Here is a 22,610-nt window from a genome sequence, read left to right as displayed (position 1 = left end):
GTGGTGTTGCTCACCTTTAATCCTAGCACCTAGGAGACAGAGGCAGGTGGATCACTGTGAATTTGAGGCTGCCCTGGTTTACATAGCACATGCCAAGCTAGCCAGGGTTACATAGACCCTATCTTAAACAAACAAACAAACAAGACGAGACGCCATTTGTTTATATGAGTATGCTATCCTCTGGGAGTCAACCCAGAGGACCAGGAGTCAAGATCCGAAGGCAAATAGAAGAGGTGTACTTCTAGAGTGAGACTCGTGGAGGTTATTCGGTTTGTGTGTGCGCATGTATGTGTGTATGTGTGCGTGTGTGTGTGATAGTCTGTTGTGTAAAACACACACCCAGAGGAACACAATTGTGTTTTCCTCCATCATGCCATCCACTTTTTGTCTTTTCTAGACAGGGTTTCTCTGCAGCTTTGGAGCCTGTCCTGGAACTAGCTCTTGTAGACCAGGCTGGTCTCGAACTCACAAAGATCTGCCTGTCTCTGCCTCCCGAGTGCTGGGATTAAAGGCGTGCGCCACCGCCGCCCGGCTCATGCCATCCACTTTGAGGATATGCTATCACTCTTTCCTGGGGAAAAAAATGTATGTGTAGTCTTAGATAATAGTTGCCTCAGTTAGTTAGATCTGGGGGCATTGGGAATGAACCTCACTAGTCACTAGGTAAGTGGTAGACCTAAGTGTGTTCAGGAAAAAACGAGCTTGTATGGGTTCAAGGCACCAACACCCCAGGCTCAGTCTCTTGGGAAGCAAAGTGGGGGAACAGCAGGTCTGTGGGGAGTAACACCTGGGAAAGAAAAGAGAAGCATCAGGATGGAGCAGGAAAAGCCTTCAGACTGAGCTGCAGATCCATCAAAGGTAGCCCCATCCAAAGGAATGTTCTGGAACAAGAAGTCTTGCTGGGTGAGTCCTGCCATGAACAGAAATGGCTCTGGCCTTCTACCAATGATTTCCTCAGTCACTGGGGCGGAAGCACAAGAAGATACCCCCATTCTGAACGCAGTGTGGACCCTGAAGAGGTGACTGTTGGGAGCTGTTCACATAGCATACTCTTTCCAGTCTCCTAGAAATCACCTAAGGTAGATCTGGCCGCTGTGTCTTGTGGAGACAGAGTCTACCTGAGGCAAGAATGGCTCCAGTCCTTCCCCCACCACTGGGGGAACTCCTCGAGGCTCTGAGTTCCTGTTTCTGAGGGGGAACTGGAGAGAGGGAGGTTAGGGTCGTGATCTACATCTGGCCTGTCACTGCAGTTGATTGCAGGGCCATATCCGGTGTCTGAAGAGTCCCCTCTTCGGTCTACTGTAGCTCCTCAGCCCTTGTCTTATGCTGGACTTAGAAGCTTACCTGATAGCTTCATCTGAACCTTGATTTGTGGATATCCCGAGACCCCAGTAACCACATGCTGCTCAGTCTGTGCTTGCCACATGTGTCCCCCAGTCATAATTAAGCAAAATCATACCAAAAGGCACCAGAGTGAGTTACCTGAGCTCTATGTTATTATCTGTCCACAAACCCGTTTTGTCAATGGAGCCCTCTGCCCTCTGTTCATCTTGTCTGCTCGTCCTAATGCAAAGGCCCCAGGGTGTGCTAGATTGTGGTTCCATGGGTTCTTGCCATGTCTCTGCTGAGAGTACCCCCATCCCTGCTGCGTCTGCCATTCATTTCACTGCTTCCCTGGGATGGCGTCAGTTCAGCCATGCTCTTTAACATGCATGTCCACTGCCAGGGCCCACGCTCACAGCCCCTTCACTGTGAAATGCTTTTCCTAGCGAGGACCTCTGGATCCTGCATCCTGCAAGCCTTCCTTCCATCGATAGTGCTGGTTCCAGCCTCTGGGCAAGAAAAGCATGTTCACTTGTGTTAGGCAGACTTTTCATCACTGTGGCAGGTACCTGAGAGAAAGAAGCAGTTTCACAGTTCAATTAATGGATTGCCTGGACCTAGTGGTTGGAGCCATTGCTTTGGGCCCTAGGGTAAGGCAAAATATCGTGGTGGCAGCAGTGTGCTGCAGAGGCTGTTTGCCTCATGAAAGCCAGAAAGCAAAGAGCATGTAAGAAAGGCCCAGGACCAGATGTGTTCTTTAGTGACATGCCCCTAGTGACGTACTTCCTCCAACCAGGCACTTCTCCATAGCTCTGCAACATCCCAACAGTCTGTCAAACACGATAAACCTGGGGAGCACTAGTCAGTGCCAGAGCCCTCGGGATCTAGCTGCTTCCCCAGAGAATTACTTCTGAACACTGCTAGCTTCAGGACCAAGACTTGAATGCATGAGTCTTTTGGAGGACACTTCGTATCTAAACTATAAATATTTAAGTTAAGACTTTATCTCTGCTCAGTCTTCCAGGATAAAAGTGGTTTGATTGAATCATTTTCCTGCCATTTGAGGTCAGTCACTGTCCCTGAGAAACAGTGGCATGCTGAGGGCTCAGCTGGGCTCTGTCGTCCACAGATTGAGCATTTGGAGATCAGAGGCACTAGAAGAGCCTTGCTAAACAGGAGTTCATCGCCTTGGTCCCCTCTATCTCTATCCCTGTGGCTGTGGCCACCTTATAAATGTACCCATTGTGCCAACTCTGACAAAGCCTGCTTCACATCAGCCGGTCGAGTGCTGTTGTCGACGGAGTCCCTCTTCTGTAGCAGACGCTCTCGTGGGTGTTTATATCCGACACAAAGATCTTCACACTTTGCATTCCCTCCCTTCTGTCTGTTCGTGTGTCTCCCTCCACGCCAGACCTCCCTGTCACTGTTGTCACCGGTTTTCCAACTTTTCGAGTCGCTGTCCAGCTGGCAATGTGGTTCAGCACTGCCTTTGAGTTTGCACATAACTGTCTCCGCAAAACGCTTCTCCTTTGGTGGAAAGTACATGATGCGATGGATCACCCAAAGCTCCACACACCAGGAAGATGCCTCTTCTCATTGTTAAAATCACCAATGTTCATGAGAATTCCCAGGAGAATCACACAAGACATACATGTGATGCTGTCGCATAGATACAATTTATCTGCTATACACACACACGCATGCGCACACACACACACACACACACACACACACACACAGGGTACACATCACCTACACAAACTCTGGTGGGATCTGAGTTCTGGGTGGCAGGTGACAGAGCCTGAACTACCGAGTTAGGCAGTTTGTTCATGACTATTCTCTGAGTATCATTTCCACCCTATGCTAGATTGCTGGGGTCTACCTGTCTTTGGACCTTGGATCCAATAGGGCTCAGATCATAAAAGAAAATAACCACATGGCCATTGGTCTCTGGAGCAAATGTCCCATCAGAGGCCACAGTCACATGCCAGCAGTTTAATTTGAAGAGGCGTATCTCTTCGCTGCCGGAGGTGTGACCTGATTGGAGAACACCGGGGGCCTGCATTGTATTTTAACCACCAGGCTTCGCTAGGAACTATGCATTTCATCTCTCCACCGCTAACTTCTCCCACATCAAATGGTCAGCAGGACCTAGGGCCCGAGTGACAGAGCGGTTTGCGTCGTAGCCTAGAGCTGCTATAGAATTCATTCACACTATCAGCCCAGCTCCATGCGGGCTGACCTCCAGGGCTGGAGCCATTTTCCTAGGTCTGGAATGTGTGGCCTTCAGAATCCAAAAGCAGAGACAAAGAAAGGAGAGTCTTCTAGAGCTACAAAACAAGGACGTTGCCTTTCACTTCAGAGGAGGTGTTCTTGGCCACCAGGTTTTGAAAGTTTTATTAAAACAGTATTTTTGAGTCTGGAGGATTTATCTTCCACTTTGTAGAACAGATGGCACCAGGACATCTAACCTTCTGCCAACCCTAGCTCATTGTGCCCAGGATGTTGAGGTTTGTTACTATGTAGTGAATCAGCATGATGTACTGGGAGACCCAGATGGTGCAGAACACTCGGCATTATATTATGAAAGAAGTGTCTTAGTCCATTGTCTCGCATTATAACAGAATGCCAGAGACCATGTGAATTATAAAGAAAAGAGGTTTTGTTGGTCTCATGATTCTGTAAGTCTAAGAGAATGAGGCTGGTGCGGCTCAGGACGGTAGCCTTCTGTTGTTCCAGGCCTGGCGAAAAGAAGAAAAGCCAGCATGGAACAGAGAACAGAACAGAGAAGTCCAAGCCTTCACAACGGCCTGCTCTCATGGTGGCCCTGTCCTGCTAGAACTACAACTTGCTCTCACGAGACAGCATCAGTTGATCAGCGAGGCTCCACCCCTAACACATCTCCACTCCAAACACTTCTCCTGAGGTACAGCTCTCAACATGTCTGCACTGAGACACTCAAACTAGCGCGGTGACTGCCCATAGCCCTGGGATAAAGCTTTGAATGTGTGCTGCCATTTGTTCCGGAAGACAGAAGCTACTGCTGGCCTTCATTCCCCATGTGTCTTTCATATACCTGAAGCCACACTCGTAGGCTCTGAAAAAGAGAGCGTGTTGGCAAGGCAGCTACGACTTTGATTAGTCTGCAGTAGTGCACAGCCAGTCTCTAGCCACCAGCCTGACCAGTGATAGACTCCACCACCCTTCGACTTTTAAGATGACAGTAATCTTGACCAATTAATTCCCCGCCCCAAACCCAGAATGCATCCTCTTTTGTATTTACTACCTTGACCGACAGGGAGGGGGGCTCTTTCAAGTGCTCGAAGACATCTCTCCTTTACACGTGTTTCTCCCAGCTTAATGATGGTGCTGCTTTCTGAGAAATATACTGCTGGCAACTTTGTCATTGTGCAGATGTCATAGAGTTCCTACACCAACTAGGACTACAGTATAACTCGGTGATGTCATCTTCTGCGACCACTGTTGTATATGTGGTTTGCTGTGGGCAGAAATATTGTCGTGTGGCACATGACTATGTATGTAAAGATATTTATATTTAATTTTATGTACACACAAGATATGCATAAATATGTATTTAAAATGAATCATACAATAAGCGCGTGTGTATGCATATGTAATTTATAAATTTTTTTCCACATAGGCCCTGTTGTTATCTAGTAGAGCTTCTTGATGTGAGCACCTAATGGAATCTTGTCACTCAACAGGAGTCTCTGGAACAAAAACCTTCCCCACAGGGCATCTTGCTTCATTTCCCAGTCACTCCAATCAGCCACCTCTTTCATAGAAAGAGCGTAAGAAACCTGGAGCACAAAACAGAAATATTCAGTGCCTAACAACTGTTCTCTTTGCTTTTGGGGAAATTCATTTTTGCTTACTTCTTTCCCTGGTGTCTTTTCTGTCACTTAGGAAGCAGTGCCAATCTATGGCATGTCCATCAAGCAGGAATATCTTGGGTAACTGGCACCGACCCACCCCAACTTCATCCATCGCCAGTCTAAATCCTGGCAGGAATCTTTACGCCCCTCGCACCTTCAACCCAATGTGTCTTGCCATGAATAGAAATCTTTGTTATTCATCCATCTGTGGCCACCAGAGTGTGCAACCAGAGCACGCCCCCACCGACCCGCTTCCAGCCCAGCAAGCCTCGGCCAGATCAGCCTCTTTCCCAAGCACCTGGTTCTCACTGGTCGCCAGAGTCCCAAAGTCGTTCTTATTCATTTATGCCGCCATCTTGTGACTATGGTTCTGCCCAGATGGCCTCCCTCCCAGCAGCAGTTCCGCCTCAAGAAGGATAAAGAATTTAATGTGGGTCAAAAGGCTGAGGTAGAAATATCCTCGAGTGCGGGAGGAAGGGAAACTGAAGCAATTAGAATATGCTACCAGCAGGGTTTTAAGATTCATCCTGTTTTACCTCTGGACAGTCAGGTCTGATGAGACTGGACTAAAAGCTTAATCAGCACCAGGCAAAGGGCTCTGTTGCTCTAGGTGAGTCTTGGACTTGAATTTAATTCTATTTCACGCAGGCATCAAACAACTATGTCTTCTGTTCCATAAATGTGGGCCCGTTGGAAGAAAGGAGTCATTTGACATCTGTAATCAAGTCTATGGGGAGAATTCACATCTCCAGGGAAAGAATAAATGCATTGTGCAATGCTTACACAATTATCAAAGGTTTTTGGCAAAAGATGGGAAACCTTATGGTAAAAACCTGGTTCTCCTACCACTCTTGTCCTTTAAGCACAACATATGGAAAACTGGGATTGTTTTGATTCATTTTATTTCTGGTGCAGGCAACATTTCAGGGTCTGGCCAGAGAAAGAGTTGGCCAAATGTAAAATTCCTATTGATTTGATTCACAAGAGGACCTCTCCACTGCGTCCAAATTACTTCTTTTTTTTTTTAAAAAAAAAATGAATTCCACTTTGAGTATTTTAATTTTGTTGGTAGCAAGAGCTATTTTGCAGTCTCCACATATTTAAGTTTTTCTTTGAGATTTTTGTACATGAAGATTGTATCTATATCACTCTTACCCCTCCTTCCCTCAAACTCCCCCTCTCAAATTCATGATCTCTTAATTATTATTGTTACATAGACTTGCACACATACATGCATATGTACATGCATATATATATATATTATATATATGCACAAATGGAAACACAATTTACTGAGTTCATCTAGAGTTGCTTGTATGTGTATTTGCCCAGGGTTAACTAATTTGGACTGTATTTAGTTTGTGTTCACTGGTCTTGTGCAAGCAACAAGCTGAACAGGCTTTCTTTGTTTGAACTCCCTTCCAAAGTCCTTCCTGGGTACTTTCATCAGGGGAAGCCTGTACCCCACTACCTGTGAAGACCCTTAGGGGTATCAGTGAAAGTGTCACAGGTGTAGTTTCCTTTTTCTTGTTTGCCTGGGAAGTGCCCCTGAGCATCTCTGAATGAATCAGAGAGAGAGAGAACAAGGAATAAAAACCTAGACACATTTGGGAAAGTTTCATTAAATATTTTATATATACCTGTGGGGGGCGGGGAAGAAGGGGGGAATCATAGTAGAGTCTGTATGTGAACAGATAAGAAAAGAAGAAAGAAAAAAGAAAGCAAGAGAGAATGGAAGAGAGGGAGAAGGAAGGATGGAAGGAAGAAAAGAAGGAATGAAGGAAGGAACAAAGGAACGAAGGAAGGAATGAAGGAAAGGAAGAAAGAAAGAAAGGAAGGAAGGAAGGAAGGAAGGAAGGAAGGACAGACAGAGTGGAGAGAGACAGAGGGAGGGATGGAGGAAGGAAGGAGAGAGAGAGAGAAAGAAAAAGGAAACTTCAGTAGAAAACCAACTTCATTTAACTGTCGGAGGGAGCCGCTTTGTTGGGTTTTCTCCCATGCTGGTGGATGCTAATTCTGTAATGCTAGACAGTTTGCCTTCTCTTGGGTACAAAGAGAAAGGGAGGGTTTCCTTTGTGTTTTCAGTGCAAAGTGATTCCGATCAGAGAAAACCAAGGTTTCGGCTCCAAGTACCTGACATTTCCATCTGAATCCTCTTTTTTTTTTTTTTCCTTTTAAAGGAGGGGGGAGGTCTAGTTTTTCAGGAAAAGAGACTCTCCACGCAGTCCTGAAACCGATCTTCAGATTTACTTTTCCTTAATCAATAGAAAGCAGCTTGATTGCAACTCAACACTCCCCGACGCTACTGCAGGACTAACCGAATTTTTGGTTTTAAGAGTTCAGGATTCGGACGTCATTTCAGGGATCAGAAATAATTGGCAGAGAGAAGGGAGAACCGGTGTGAATTCTTATACCTAATTTTCCGGGCTCACCAAGATTTGGCTTATTATTTCCCACTCAATTCCTCCAGCCTCGACAGAACAGGTTAGTGGCATTATTTTCATAAATACAACTATCTAAATGACTCCTCCTCGCTGCTGCTGTCTGCTCTGCTCCCCCAAGGCCTCCAGCCTGAAGCTTGCACTGCCTCCGCTCGAGCTGCATGTGATATCTGCTGGAGTCCTCTGCCATTTGCAGCCAAACTAGCTAGATTTGCTGTATGCTTGAGACCTCCATGTGCATGGCTGGTAGCTGAAGATTAGCCATGAGACTCTCACAGTATCAACTCCTTGGTTTCTTCTAAAAGTTGGGCTTAAAAAAAAACCCTGATAACCTCAAATGATAAGAGCAGGGTGTTTATCTTTTAAGAACGCTGTCGGGAGCAGGTTTCCTGGTCTGCGCCTGGGTTCTCAAGCAGGTGCAAGTTGAACTTGGAGCTTGCGGGTGTGCTTGCATCTCAGCCTTTTTGGAGCAGCGCAGACTATCCACGTTCCTAACAGAGGGTAAAGCCACCCGCTCAACTGAGTGTAAATTAACATGCAAACGAGTTCAGCTTGGTGATGTTCCTTCTTTTTAATTAATTTCCTGGAACTAACGAGTTCCTCACGTGCCGGGTTCTATTTCTGTTGTATTTCCAAGGAGCCACTCTGGTGTGATGCTCTTTGAGCACCAAAGCCAACCATCGATCATCCATTTCACTGCGGAATGTCGGTGGTCAATCTTAGGCCACCCGTGAGTCTGGCCACTAAAATACTGGATTGGCTCCATGTCATTGAGAAGAGGATGGCATACTCTAAATCCTCCTACCTGGAGAGACACGTGGTCTTTTAAACAACATTTCTTTGACCCTGATTGAGAATGCCCTGTGAGATTAGTCTTATAGAGGCTAGCGTTCCCGAGACCCAGTCTGGGACCTGCATTTTTGGAGTTGGATGCTATTTTGTTTGAATCAGATGCAGAGTAGACACCTTTCCCTTGCTCCTTGCAAGTTGCATTGAACTCCCCTCTAACCTCCTGACCACCCATGTATACTTCTAGGTAGCCTTCTTCTGGGGGTCTACCTTGTTCCCCAAGTGTTGAACTCGGGAGGACCCACGAGCCTTCTGGGAATTCTGACTGACTCTGCATGATTGACGCTGTGATGTGAATGTGTTCTGTGATGGTTGGGGTGTTTCTCGGGGGTTTGCCACCAAACACACCTGGTGTTCTATTTACTCTGGCAAGCAGGGGATTTTTTTTTCCTTTTTCTTTTTAAAATTTCAGGATGAATTATTCATCATTACTTAGAATTTGGGTCTCTTTCATCTTCGCACTTGTGCAGCACCAAGGTGAGTACGACAGAATCTCATAACGCTCTTGATCAGCATGCTCTTGAATTTATAAAGAGACACCTTTGTTGGCATCGTAATTGCAAGGGCAGGTGTACATGTGTCTGCAGATACAACAAGGTGGGAAAAAAAAGTAAATTAAACTCTGTTGTCAAGGGTAAAATGCATTAACTTTGAATGATGCTCACTTTTTCTTATTTAACTTTGAATACAATTTGTATTTACGGGTGAAGGTCTATAAAATAATGCGGACTAATTCTCGTGCAAGTACATGTAGGAGTTGAGGCTGTCCATCACTTCTCTCGTCATCCATCCCATCTAGCATATGCTGGAGACTTTAAAGAGTGTTCTTATCTTAGCTCCAAGTTAGGAAGCTGCAGCAGTAACGATGGTGTTGGTGACCTGTTTCTCAGGGACCGATGACGTTGGCCAAAAATGTAAAACTACAAATGGAAGAAGCTAATTAGCTCCCTCAGTGCTCATGATCCCTTCTTTTCTCTCTGTCTCTGCCTTAAGTTCGCAAAGGACCATGCGTATGCCTTCCTCCTGCTGTTCTTGGGCTTTTAGATTAGAAAGATGGGGCAATCCATGGACATCTTGTTCTTCTAGGGTTTATATTCCAAAGCACCTTTGTTTTGCATGTTTATGTGTTAAGTTCAGATGCCACATGGTTCCAGGTCTTGGATGGACCTTTCCTTTAAGATCATGCCCACTGTCCTAGAATTGGGTGAATTTTAATAGTTGTATTACGTAACCCAAAGTAACAATAGAGTGATTTCCCTCCAATAATCCCAGTGACTCCATTTTCCACCTCTACTCCGAGGAATTGTGTTTTTCTTTGGTGAAAAGGAGAAATCCTAGAAACACAACCATACCTACTGTGTAATTCCCAGTTTAAAGCAAGCATGGGTAGGGATAGTGTTTCTGTTGCTAACTCTGACACTAGCCATAGGCCATGCTGCCAAATGTGCTGTTTTCAATGGTAACAGGTTCTCAGATGGCAGTCACTGTTGTTTACTTCTGTCCCCTTTTGTTGAGTGTCCTATTTTATTCAACAAATCTTTATTGCAGTTGTATGGTATTGGATGTGCTTATCTGTAATATTCTTGAGATGGAGACTGTTAGCTGTCTGTTATTTCTGCTCAACACCACAAACTAAGTGAAGAATCTTGGAACAAACAGAGAGTTAGGGCGGTCTCCATCATCAATGTTTTCTGTGTCCTTAAAAGCAGACTTGATCTTCCCTTCTCCAGACAGATTGGCCACTGCTGTGCAAAATACCAATTAGACCTTTGCCTGGAAATGATTACATGCCGTGTGAACTGGAGATGTTTTCCTACTGGGCATGACTCCCAAAAAGCTCCCTATGAAGGACAAACCTGTGGTTTGACCCTATATGTGCTAGCAATCCAAGGCAGTCTATCACCTTCAAATTTAATAAGCACCTGCGTTTAATACCAGAGTAAGAATTACAAACAGTTTTTTTAAAGTTTTTATCTTCTAAAAATTTGCACTTTGTTACCATAATGTAAGAATGCTCAGAGAGCCTTTCTAAATACTGATTGTGACATCAAACCCAGATCCCTGGCTGAGTGCTCCCGAGATTCAGTCAGCCACAGCCTCTCCTACAGGTTAGGATTTGGTCAGTTTCCCAGACTTCTGAGATGCGCGGCATAATGTGTGAATACTAATGACTGGACTAGTGCCCTGCTTTCCTGAAGCTGGCCCCTAGAGAGTGAACCTTTATCCGGGCAGACCTGCACCAACTCCAGAGCGAAGGTGCTGGCGCTTTGCCTGGCCGTCCAGGCTGCTGTCTGTCCATTCTGCAAGCTCTTTTCAGGGGCTGTTGTCCGCTTACTAAAAGGATCCCCAAGGGGAAGAACTGGCCACGACCAGCTGTCCTCCCTCCTATCAGCTCCATCAGTGCAAAGCAGGGATTTTCCCGGAGAGTGGGGTGACATGAGACTGGGTGTCAGCTTCTGGACAGACAGGCTTGAGAGCTGTGACCACAGCCCAGCGTGGATCAGCTGCCCCACCCCCACATGGATCAGCTACCCCCACCTCCCACCCCCAGAAAACTACAGATAAACTTTCAAAGGAAGAAAAATGTTCTGTTATCCAACTTTCATTCAAAAAAAGAAGAAAGAACAGTGACAGAGGAAAGTGACACCAGACATGACATGTTGATTACTTCACAGGGGCAGTTGTGCCAGGTCCCTGGTAGCATAGGCCCTGGGGACATTGTCTTATTTTTTCCCACCAGTCTGGGCCATACCTTGCAAGAGTTTGCACCCCAAGCATCCAGGAAGGGGTCTGTGTAACGCCTCATCTCTGACTAAGAGAACCAGAAGGAACATTGTGTCCACCCTACAGAGTACTTCAGCACTCCATGTACACACACACACACACACACACACACACACACACGTACACACACACGCACGCACATGCGTGCACACACGCGCATGCAAACACACACATACAGGTACGCACGCACACACGCATGTACGCACACCTCCCTCTGCTGGAGAATCCCATGTTTGCTTTTTTGTGACTAGAGCTGGGCAGAGACCCTTGGGCCGGTCTCGGTCAAGGTCACTTATAGGCAGTGACTACCAACCCTTTTCACCCCACTTTGTGCTGGTTCCAATATTATTCCTCTTGGGCTCTGATGCCTTCTGCTGTGTGGCAGGAAGGACAGGGGTCTTAGGAAAAAACTCTTGGGACCCTCCTGGTAAATAGAATTCTTAGCTTTGGAGGGTGCTCTCTGGTTACACCCACCTTCTCACCATCTGGTCGTCTACTCAAGAAGCAAGTCCTCCTCAGTCATGCCAGATCTAAAGGCTGCCTCCATACCCTGAGAGCTGCAGGTACCCATGGTGGTATGACCTTCCTACCCACGGTCACCACTGCTCTCTCCAATGCATGGGCACACAATAATAAAGTGCGTAGGTCTTTGCTTTATTTTAGAGACTGTGTGCGTCCCTTTCTCCCCAGAGACAGAAGATCAAAGATCATGGACTAGGTATCACATAGACTCGGGGTGCAAAGGCCGTCTGCCTTGCCTTTGACTAATAAACCACACTCAGACAAACTGACTTTAGTAGGTGGGAGGGGAGTAGCTTGCCAAATGGAAGTGGCAGCTGCCGTCTAATCTTTGTAACCACCATCTCTCTTGACAGCCCAGCCCAGGGAGCTCATGTATCCATTTTGGCAGAATGACACCAAAACCCCTAAAGTAGACGATGGAAGCTCATCTGAGATTAAGCTGGCCATCCCCGTTTTCTTCTTTGGTGTTCCTTACCGCACCGTCTATGTAAGTGCAGCAGCAGCTCCCGAGCGCCTCTCCCTTCTGCTTGTCATTAAGGAAAGCACGTTGAATACCCCTTTCCAGGGCTCTGACGATAGAGGATTTATTGGCGGCCAAAACGACAAGTTCTGAGATCTCATGAGCTGATGGGTTTTATGATTAAGAAAGTCAAAGGTATATTTAATGGCTAATGTTCATAGTGGAGGAGTATACAGAGCAATAAATTGCCTTTGTGGGTGATTAAACCCAGAAGTGAAGCAGAGGCTCCAATGCCATGCACATCACTTCTGCTACTCAACAAGATAAAGAAAAAAGATACAATGAACCACAATAGAAGCAATATCATTTTTTTTTTTGCTCCCTTCTGGGGGTGTGAAAAGTTTAGGCATCTGCTCTTCTTGGGCTTCCGACCAATTTGAGGCTGAGCTGGTGCGAGAGATGGATAAGCAATGATTGCATAAAAGTTGTTTGCAGAACTGGCCACCCTTCTCAGGTCGGTAGCTGTGCCAGAGGGTGCCATTGTTGAGCCCATGCCATGGCAGAGCCTGCACTAGGAAGTGCTTCCATGGCTGTCAGAGCTCTCCCGGCACCTGCCTTCTCAGGCTGTGTAGTTTGGAGGGTTTAAGTTGCTGCCTGGGAGACTGTGGTTTGGAGCAGCTGAGCCTGTCTTCATCTCTGCCTTCATGGACCAAGGGAGACATAGGCAGATTCTGCCGCACCTCACCCTAGGTCTGTGCCCTACCCTGAAGGAACAAACAAATGAATTTGGAGCATTTCCATGTCTGCCCCGAGGCTGCTGCTCTGGTGGTTGCTGTCATGCAGCGAGAAAATCACCCCCTCTCCCACTACTCTAAGGAAGGGTTCCTGCTTTGTCACCTTCCACCCCAGCTGACTCAGAAACCAGGGGAGAGAGCCTACTAATCTGCCTTAATGAGCTCTCCAGGTAATCCTGGTGCCTCCAAAAGTCTGAGAGCTATTGCTCTCAACCACAGAATACAATCAAAACACATGTGTCTCTCCGCCAGCCTCCTCCGGTTCTCCCCTAGCAAATACATGGCTCTGGCATCCTCACAGAGGGGGCCTCCCTGGACTGTGTCTGAGGGAGCTGACTGTGAGGTCTGAAGTGTGCTGAGCTGCTTTTGGAGACGAAAGGCCTTCCATTCTGGGAGTCTTCACCTCCCAGGCCCCTAGAGCCTGTATTTCAGCCAGTTCCTCTTTCTTTCCCATTGCACAGTGTGACACAGAGCTTCAAAGTTCATGGCTTTGCAGAAGGACAAACCATAGCTGAAGGCAGGATCATTTGGGGGGTAAACTCTCCCACGAGTTCCCAGTGCTTTGAGTAGTGCAGTCTTTCAATCATCCGAAGACCTCTGGGTGGTTCTTTGTTCCTTGAAGACAACAGGATTCCAACATTCCCCTGCTCTGGCCCTCTCACACACGAAACCTCACAGAATTTCTTCCGATGCGTGCTGAGGTCTCCTCAGTCTAGCGGCAAAGCACTTCCCCAAGGAACTAGGGTCACGGCTAATGTCTAGCCTATTACTGATTGGTGGGAATAGAACAAACAGTGTGACGTAGAGGGCAATCATCCCGAGTTTTCCTCTGCCCAGGAATTGCTAGTATTCCCATCACAGGTGTTTCTGCCACCCAAGTCACACAAGCCACAGTTTCTCTCAGACACAGGATGGATTTCAGGTCCTGAATGGACTGAGGGAACATACTGCAGTAAGGTTTTGTTATTTCTAAGCCATTTGCAGGTCATAAAACAATCACCCCTCAGTAGTATTTTTACATGCAATGCGAAGTACTCATGTCTCAATTTCTATGCAGCAATGGCACAAAGACACTGTCAAATGACAAGAGCCGGACAGAGACCGGACATTCTTAGGTCTTAACCTTGTCCTTTTTTCTGAGTGAGGAAGAACTTACAATAACAAGAGAAGTTTTCCTTTGTTTGTTTATGTCTCGCCCAGAGCATGATACGGCTCACCCTGAGATCTGAGCTCAGCGAAGGGGTGTTTGAGCCATCTATCCTTGACTCATTATAGAGTAAGACTCAGGGTACGCTATGAAGTGCTTCAGTTATTAACTTGAACTGTACTTTCGAGTTTTTTTTGTTTTCCCCTGTCTAGTTTGCATCTGTGAATCTGTGGCTCTCAATAAATTAGTCTTCTTTGTCTCACTATCCCCAGGTTGACCTAAAACACACACACACACACACACACACACACACACACACACACGCACGCACACGCACACCCCCCCCCCCAACCCAGTAGCATTTAATAAATGCAAATAGAGATCAGACAGAGAACATGAAAACGAGGCTGGTTATTAATAAGGAATGATGCTGACTACAAATTGAAATTGAAAGAAAACCAATGAGAGTGTCTGGGAGTAAACGAACCTCCCCGTCTGAGCCTTGGGAACAGGTACTCAGGGCTTCAAAGTCAGCGATTTAAAAGCCCTTTTCACCCAGCTGATTGGCTGTGTGTCTGTCTTAATCTGTGACTCTGAAGTTTCCCTGTTTTCAGGTCCCCTGTGCAAAACCTCTCTTATTTTTGTAGGTCAATAACAACGGTGTTGTTTCCTTCAACGTGCTAGTGAGCCAGTTTACGCCGGAGTCCTTTCCCCTGACGGACGGGAGGGCCTTCATTGCTCCATTTTGGGCAGATGTGCACAATGGAATTCGGGGGGAGATCTATTACAGAGAGACCATGGACCCTGCCATCTTGAGAAGAGCCACCAAGGACATCAGGAAGTACTTCAAAGACATGGCGACCTTCTCTGCCACTTGGGTTTTCATCGTGACCTGGGAGGAAGTCACGTTCTATGGAGGCAGCAGCACCACACCTGTAATCATTCAACCATTCAACTTTTCCCCTTTCCGCGGGCCTCTGACACCTTGTTCTTGTCCGTCCTCTCTACCGAGCTGCAGTCTAATTGCTAGAGCTGAGGAATGTCAGCTCGCTTGAGTTACACTAATAGGTCTTGCCACCCACTTTCCGGGAAACAGAGGGAAATATCAGTGTGAACCAGTCCAGTCAGCTGAAATATTTCAGATGCGTCACACGTCACAATTCATTACCAGTGTCTAAAAGGTGTCCCTTGACAATATTCTTGCAGGAGGCAGCATTGGATTTTGTGAGAGAGTAACCGAGACCCAGAGACTTGTTCAAAGCCATGTGATTAGGAATCTTTTGAGGGACACAAAGGCCGTTTTCTCTTGCCAGGGGCACAAACGTTTCTCACTATCAATAATTTCCCTTTTCTCCCCCTCCATAAAATATGATAGGAAGAGAAAAGCAGGGTGTCTGATTTTGGGAACAAACAGCCTGGTTCATTTTATTATGTTATGACATTTTTTTATTGTGACCAGGGCTGAAATGATTCATACTTGATGTTAATTAGAGTGGGCAGTTAAAGCAATTCCTGAATAAAGTTTCAACATCTGCTCTGAGATCCCAAATGAGCAGTCAAATAAAAGTCAAATAAAAAAAGATTATCTCTGGTAATATCATAGAGGCAATCAACTTTCTGCCTAAGGGGGAAACCTCCAGTTTCCATGGACACGTACAGCTTGTTTGGGTGACCACAATAATGGAGGTTTTTGAAGTTGCAAACACATGCATCTTCAACTGCAGTTCCCTAGTAAGCAGAGGCGCTTTAAAAATATCTGTTCTCTTCTTTCTTAGGGTTATTTCTAATTCCATCTGTTTTCCTGGCAAAGAGTTGACTATTTAGGGGTGGAACAGAAATTCCTATGTACCAGAGAGGGGTTCAAAAGTGCTGTCCTTGCAATTCATGGCTAGGATGCAATGAGCATGTGGTTTAGTATTGTCTGACTAGAGAAGCTCAAAGCACTTTATTGCTAAGAGGTCCTGCAGAACAGAAAGAAACACGTATAAACGGCAGATGCATTGGCTAGAAATAACCCCTAAAGAAGCATGCATTTCGCTCTGTCACGTTATGGATCGCTAACGACTCCTCGGGTGATACTTTATGTTCTTTAAGCCTCATATCTTACAGCGCTAGAATGCAGGGTGCCAGCGATCGATAAATTTTAGTGTCAGTGAAGGGGTAGGGGAGAGAAGAAATGCCTGTCAAATGCTGACCACCATTTTTCCCTTACTGAAACCTCTACTGGCCGTAAAAATGGCCAGATAATGTGGGTGCTTTCTGCTTCCTAGTTCAGGGGCGAGTCTCTGAAGCAAGTAAGATCTCTTTCCATGAGGATAAACGGTGAAACTTTGAAAGATTTGAGCTCCACGAGAGAAAAGAAAAAGATGGTTTCTGTAGAATAGCAAAGTGCCCATCATCCCTATCTTTGAAATGGATCCACCTATCCAATCCAAGACTACCTGCCTATCACTGGGTCCACTAAACAGGGGTTTGGAGAGACCTTAAGGAAAGGAAGTGCCATGGAAGCCCAACTAGAGAGGAAATGGATGTATTTAAGGAGAACTGGTGTTTAGTGAAGTTTTAACTATGAGCCAGCCCTGTAGTCAGCTGTTTGTTAAGCCCCATAAAAATTCCCCAAGTGCTGTGTTCCAAGGGGACAATAAGAGGGGCTCAAGCCTCCTAAGAGACAGAGCAGAGGCTTCACGCTGAACTCTGTCGGCTGGCTCCTAAATGCTTTCTTCGGCTGCTTCCCTCAGAAGTTAGTTCTCTGAATTCTTGAAAAACGAAAGGTCTTAAAATGAGTATTGGAAAGAAATGTGTGCATAGGTATGTGTGTGTATGTGTGTTGTATTGTGTGTGTATGTATGTATATTTGGTATGTGTATGTATGTGTGTGTATGTGTGTATGTATGTGTGTGTATGTGTGTGTTTATATGGATGTGAACAGTTAAGGAGTGTGCATGTATGAGACAGCATTGGGGTGGCTGGTTGGTTTACGGGTAACAAGAGATGGTGTGATTTGGGGAGGTACTCTCAGGACTTGCTTGAGCCACAGGTATTTCCAACCTAAAGTTGATAGAAATTCACTTCTCAAGGGACATCCTACTATGAACAGGGTCCAGCTTTGGTCCTTGCACGACCCTAACTTTGGATCTATCTTTTGAATCTGGCCCCACTAGTGATCTTGTAGAAACCTTGAGTTTACTGATCATTTATTTCTGTGTCCCACTTTCCTCTTTTGTTGAACAAACCCAAAGAATGAAGGCATATACACAGCCAACTCTATCATAAACGCCATCAGCTGTGGCAGGCACAGGGCCGGAGGAGAAGGCTCTCTTTCACAAAAGGGGCTTTTCTTTACTAGCAAGGTACTCCTCCCTGGGACCGTCTAGAATGGGCTTCCAAGATCCTCCAGCCCAGTCTGATTACACAGGATAGGAATTTGGGTCTTCCTCTGCTCTCTCGCTGAATGCTAACTGGGACGCTCTCAGACAGATGGGAAAAGAATGAGGTTTGAACAGAGAAAGGTCATAACGGCTACTTTTAATTCTGTTTTGATCTGCTTTTCCTGAAAACACAGGTCCAGGGGTGGGGGTTAGGAAAGGGAAATAGGAAAGGCTAAAGCTTGATGCATCTTATATCTGAGTACCAACTACAAGGTTGGTTTGGATTTATGTAACATCTCTGTCCTCTCAAAAGTTTGCAATTAAGACAGCATGGAGTGACCGTGTCCTGAGAGGTAGACTGGATGTTCTGGCTGCGATCCCGTGTTCCATGACCACTGCTCAGTTTCCAGCAACTCATTTCACTTAGTCCGTACTTGCTTAGCTCTAAATGGAATGAACTGAAACCATTGCCCATCTTAGCTTCCGTCTGAGTTACGGATGAGCACTGAGGATTTTGCAGATACAAAGTCATGCATAAATGCTCAATTAGAAGAACAATTTCTTTCCAGAAAGTGATTCTTAAAAACCACTTCCCAACTTTCATTTTAAAAGGGGGAGACTTCTTATCCAGACTAGCGATGTTTTCCAGGAACAAGGAGAGCCCAGTCCAGAGGACCACTGTACTGGAGCTTTGGCTTCACTGTGTCCCTTCCTGCCCCACCTTGCCCACTCCACTGTGGGTGCAGGTATTGGTGCTGAGATTCCTGGCTTGATGCTTTCCTATAGTTTATTCTCATGCTGCCATCTATAGGTGCTCTCAAGTCATAGCATGCTAAGACAGGTCCTCCAAATCTTCCTGTTTTGGTCCAAAAGAGATGTCACAGGGTGGGGCGGGGGGGGGGGGGGAAGCACTGAGTCAGACTCCAGGTTTATCTCAGCCAATTTCTCATTTGGATGCACAGTCCTACACATCTTGCTTTTTTTTGCACTGAAGGCAACAACAAATTTCGAGAAAAGAGAGAGCATGAGGACCGGGAAGCAGTACAGTTCAGAGCTGTTTGGTGGTAGGGTGGAGGGTAGGGGGGTCCATAGTGGTTGTGGGGTGGCGGGGAGCCACCACTGGGTGAGGAGCTCCTGAGCTTGTTCTGCACATTCTGCAGGTGAACACCTTCCAGGCTGTGCTGGTGTCCGATGGCTCCTACACATTCACACTCTTCAATTACTATGAAATAAACTGGACTACGGGGACAGCGAGTGGTGGCGACCCCCTGACAGGCCTTGGGGGTGTGATGGCACAGGTAAGAGGCTCCCTGTCTCGTCCTCTTGTAGATTTAAATTACTATAGCCTTTGTTTGCTTTGCTTAGCATCATGGACAGAGCCCTGCCGATACCTTTGTTCTGGAAACATGTCTGATGCACTGAGGGGCTAGCCTTGTTCATCTTTTCTAATTTAATCTGGGTATGGGGTGAACTAGACAGGCCTTCCACACCTTGAATGGTGGCCTCGTGGAGTTCACGAAAAAGGTGACCTCTTGTTTCCAGGTGTGATGGATTCTTAAAGTAGTTGGCGCTGGGCAGTGCTGGCACATGCCCTTAATCCCAGCACTGGGGAGGCAGAGGTAGATGGATCTCTGTAAGTTCGAGGCCAGCCTGGTCTATAGAGCTAGTTCAGGACAGCTGGGGCTGTTACACAGAGAAACCCTGTATCAAAAATCAAACAAACAAAAGCAAAAAGTAGTTGGCTCAGCTAACTAATAGGAATGGTGTACACTCAAAACTCTCTCTCTCTCTCTCTCTCTCTCTCTCTCTCTCTCTCTCTCTCTCTCTCTCTTGCTCCAGGCGGGATTTAATGGTGGAAACCTCACGAATTTCTTCAGCCTACCGGGGTCAAGAACTCCTGAGATTGTAAATATCCAAGAGACCACGAATGTCAATGTTCCAGGACGCTGGGCATTTAAAGTTGACGGGAAGGAAATCGACCCGGCCAATGGCTGCACCTCCAGGGGTAAACCTCTCCTCTTTTCTCTGACAGAGCAGGGTTCCTTTCCCTTAGATTGACAGGCAAGCTTTCCAGCCACGGGGGCGGACTCGTTCTTGATGGCTCACTCTTTTGACATCTTTCAGCTGCCTGGTAGAGATCAAGGTAATTTTAGCAAGCACGTTCATCAGCCCGGGAGGAACACTGCGTGCGGTATACTTCCAAGCCCTTGCCTGTAGGGTGCATGCAGCTACTAGTTTGGACTATCTCCAAAGTGCACCAGGATCCTAAGTTATTTCTCAGCCACATGGACAGAAGGGAGCCCTCCTGTCCTCACGTTATTTTTGTTGTTGTTGTTGCTTCCTCTTTAAGATTCCATCCTCATCTTTACTCTTCCCCTGCCATCTGCAAGCCGTAGATCCACAGGAGTGGGTGAACTTGGAGTGTCGCCAAGTCCCTGTAGTGGTAAATCAGAAGCTCCTAGTACGAGGAGAAAGAAAAAGTAGCAGACTTTTTAGGGGAGCTTCTAAAATCCTCGGAGGGGTAGGAAGACATTGCAGGGACTGGGGGAATCACAACTGCTCCAATCTGTGTGAACAGGCTCCTCGGTGAGTTCCCTTTACGCTGGTTTCTGTAGTGTGGTGGCATCTTTTCTCAACTACCAAAATCTCTTCAGAAGTGCATAATAGCCCTGGAGTTCTCACAGGAGCATCCTGGGTATTGATTCCTGCCTCCTGTGTATTCAAAGGATTCAGGAAACAGGATTTCTGTTAACAACTCTGTATGTAGAACTAGAGGCTACAGCAACAAGAAGCAAGAAATTGTCTGTTTATCTGATGCCCACCTAGTGACCCATTCATCCCCACTATCTTCCCATCATACACCTCTCCATCCTTTTGCTGAGTTACTCACCAATCCAACATTCCCCTCTCTACCCACCCCATCTCCATCTACCATCCTGTTCACTCATTCCCCTAGCCACCATCCTCCCATCCTCCCATCCTCCCATCCACCCATCCTCCCATCCTCCCATCCACCCATCCTCCCATCCACCCATCCTCCCATCCTCCCATCCACCCATCCTCCCATCCTCCCATCTTTCCATTCTACATCCTCCCATCCTCCCATCCACCCATCCTCCCATCCTCCCATCCTCCCATCCACCCATCCTCCCATCCTCCCATCCTCCCATCCTCCCATCCACCCATCCTCCCATCCTCCCATCCTCCCATCCTCCCATCCTCCCATCCTTACTTTAGTCTTCTTATCAATCCATCTATTCACATGTATCCACCTGTCCACTAATGCACCGAATCCATCCATTTTATATTTCTAAAGAACAATATAAGAGACCCACTGAACCCCAGCTACTCTTCAGGTAGTTATAGTTGCCCATGATAATACTTCAACAAAAGAAATAACCACAGAAATAATGGTGACATAGTGTAGCACAAATAAAAAACATGGCACAAAGTATTGTGGAAGCACAGGGTGTGTTGGGCAAAGTGATTGCAGATCTGTAAGAACCATTTGCTTTGGGATAAGGAGATCTCTCCTCCTTGGGTAGAAAACATGGCCTGCCTATTTTGCTGCCAGATGTCTCTCTTGACTCAGATTCAATTTTCAACACATAGAAAAGCCAGTTTCATATGGTCTGAAGTTCCCATGTTCCCTGCATTCATCTAGTGATTTGCTAACCTCTTGACTTTGCCCTCAGGCAAGGTTGTGTGTGAGGATGGCTTGCCTGGGCATCTTAGCCTTGTGGACTCTGTGATGTCCTTCATGCTGGAATAGCAAGAAGCGCTATGCAGCTAAGTGGGTATTAATCTGGGTAGGAAAGAATCTGGTCCCAAGGCACCCCGTGTAATTTCTGAGATTGTCCCGCTTCCCTTTTGGGAAAGTCACCACAACACTAATGCTGAAGAATTAGGTCGGCACGATAAATAACCAGACCAGCTCAAGAACAACAGTCATATTTTTTAAAAGTTGAAAAGTGAAAACTCATGCTACCAGAGTGGGAGGTCTGAAATCCAAGAGAGAGCGGCGCACCTGGATCTGCCAGTATTTCTACGTGGGCCCCAGGTAGCCACACCCTAATTAGATGTGATTGCACACTAATTAACAACTGTGTGAGATGCTTTCCCCTTGCCTCCTCACCTCAGCTCAGACTCTCACCCTAATAGGGCTTCCCTTTTGCTCCAGCACCGAAGGGTTCACTGACTGCTGAGTGCAACGTGAGCTCTCAATGGCAACCTCGCACCCGAGTCCTGGGAATGAGCTCTGTGATGATGGACAGCATTGGCGGGCAGAGCTGTGGGGACAGTCTGATGCAGGCTGTGTGCAGTGTTCCCACTTTCGCGGCTTTCTTTCCCTCTTGAGTTATGTGTTTGGGTTTCATATGCAGGGCAAATTCAATATCCACATAGGACTTGTGCGTTTTTATGTGCCACTGGACGAATATCAATCTAATGAGATTGGGATTTGGCCTGGGTTATAGCAAGGGACTCGGTTCCATAGAGCTGGCTTATTAAATCATCATTTCGCAAACAAGATGATCACAGAGCATCTACCTTTTGCTCCAAACCTCCTCTATTCGGAGTCATTTTGCTCTCACTTATTGGAAGCCTGGAAATGCAGAGACTGGAAATGACATTGAACGAAGGCTGTTAGAAGATGTGCAACCTTGAGCTAGTGCCAAAGGGCTAGAGGACGTAGGGTTTGTTTTAAGGGCGGATACATACAGCCCACTGGGAATTTGAATACATCTATTATCTCCTTTTAGCTGCAAATATCAACAGGTAGAAGGCATAATTGCTTGTTGAGATATATTCTTGTCGGACAGATATAGAAAGAACTGTTCCTACAGTCCCCTGCCTTCTTCTGGGGTTAAGATGGTAGACTTGTACAACTTGCAAGATATTTAGTCTTGGTATGTGTGTGTGTGTGTGTGTGTGTGTTACATAATTTATTTAGGGAAATGATTTTAAAGATTAAATTTCTGTCAAATAAATGGCAGTGAATATTTATTAAAAATTAGCACATGCCTTA

General features: G+C 46.3%; 1 protein-coding gene across 1 annotated transcript in view; it reads left to right on the top strand.

The window, feature by feature from the left end:
* Nucleotides 1-6,659: 6,659 nt before the first annotated feature.
* The window catches only part of Tecta (tectorin alpha), a 71,557-nt gene continuing 55,606 nt past the window's right edge, over nt 6,660-22,610 (top strand). The window contains exons 1-7 of the mRNA XM_038322198.1: nt 6,660-6,729; nt 7,556-7,703; nt 8,922-8,986; nt 12,169-12,302; nt 14,864-15,151; nt 18,745-18,882; nt 19,424-19,589. Of these exons, the coding sequence (XP_038178126.1) occupies nt 8,923-8,986; nt 12,169-12,302; nt 14,864-15,151; nt 18,745-18,882; nt 19,424-19,589 (790 nt within the window). The 5' untranslated portion in view covers nt 6,660-6,729; nt 7,556-7,703; nt 8,922. The remainder of the gene's footprint in view (nt 6,730-7,555; nt 7,704-8,921; nt 8,987-12,168; nt 12,303-14,863; nt 15,152-18,744; nt 18,883-19,423; nt 19,590-22,610) is intronic.

The sequence above is a fragment of the Arvicola amphibius genome, chromosome 3 (genome assembly GCF_903992535.2).
Source record: "Arvicola amphibius chromosome 3, mArvAmp1.2, whole genome shotgun sequence".
Lineage (NCBI taxonomy): Eukaryota > Metazoa > Chordata > Mammalia > Rodentia > Cricetidae > Arvicola > Arvicola amphibius.
This window is presented reverse-complemented; position numbering and strand designations above follow the sequence as displayed.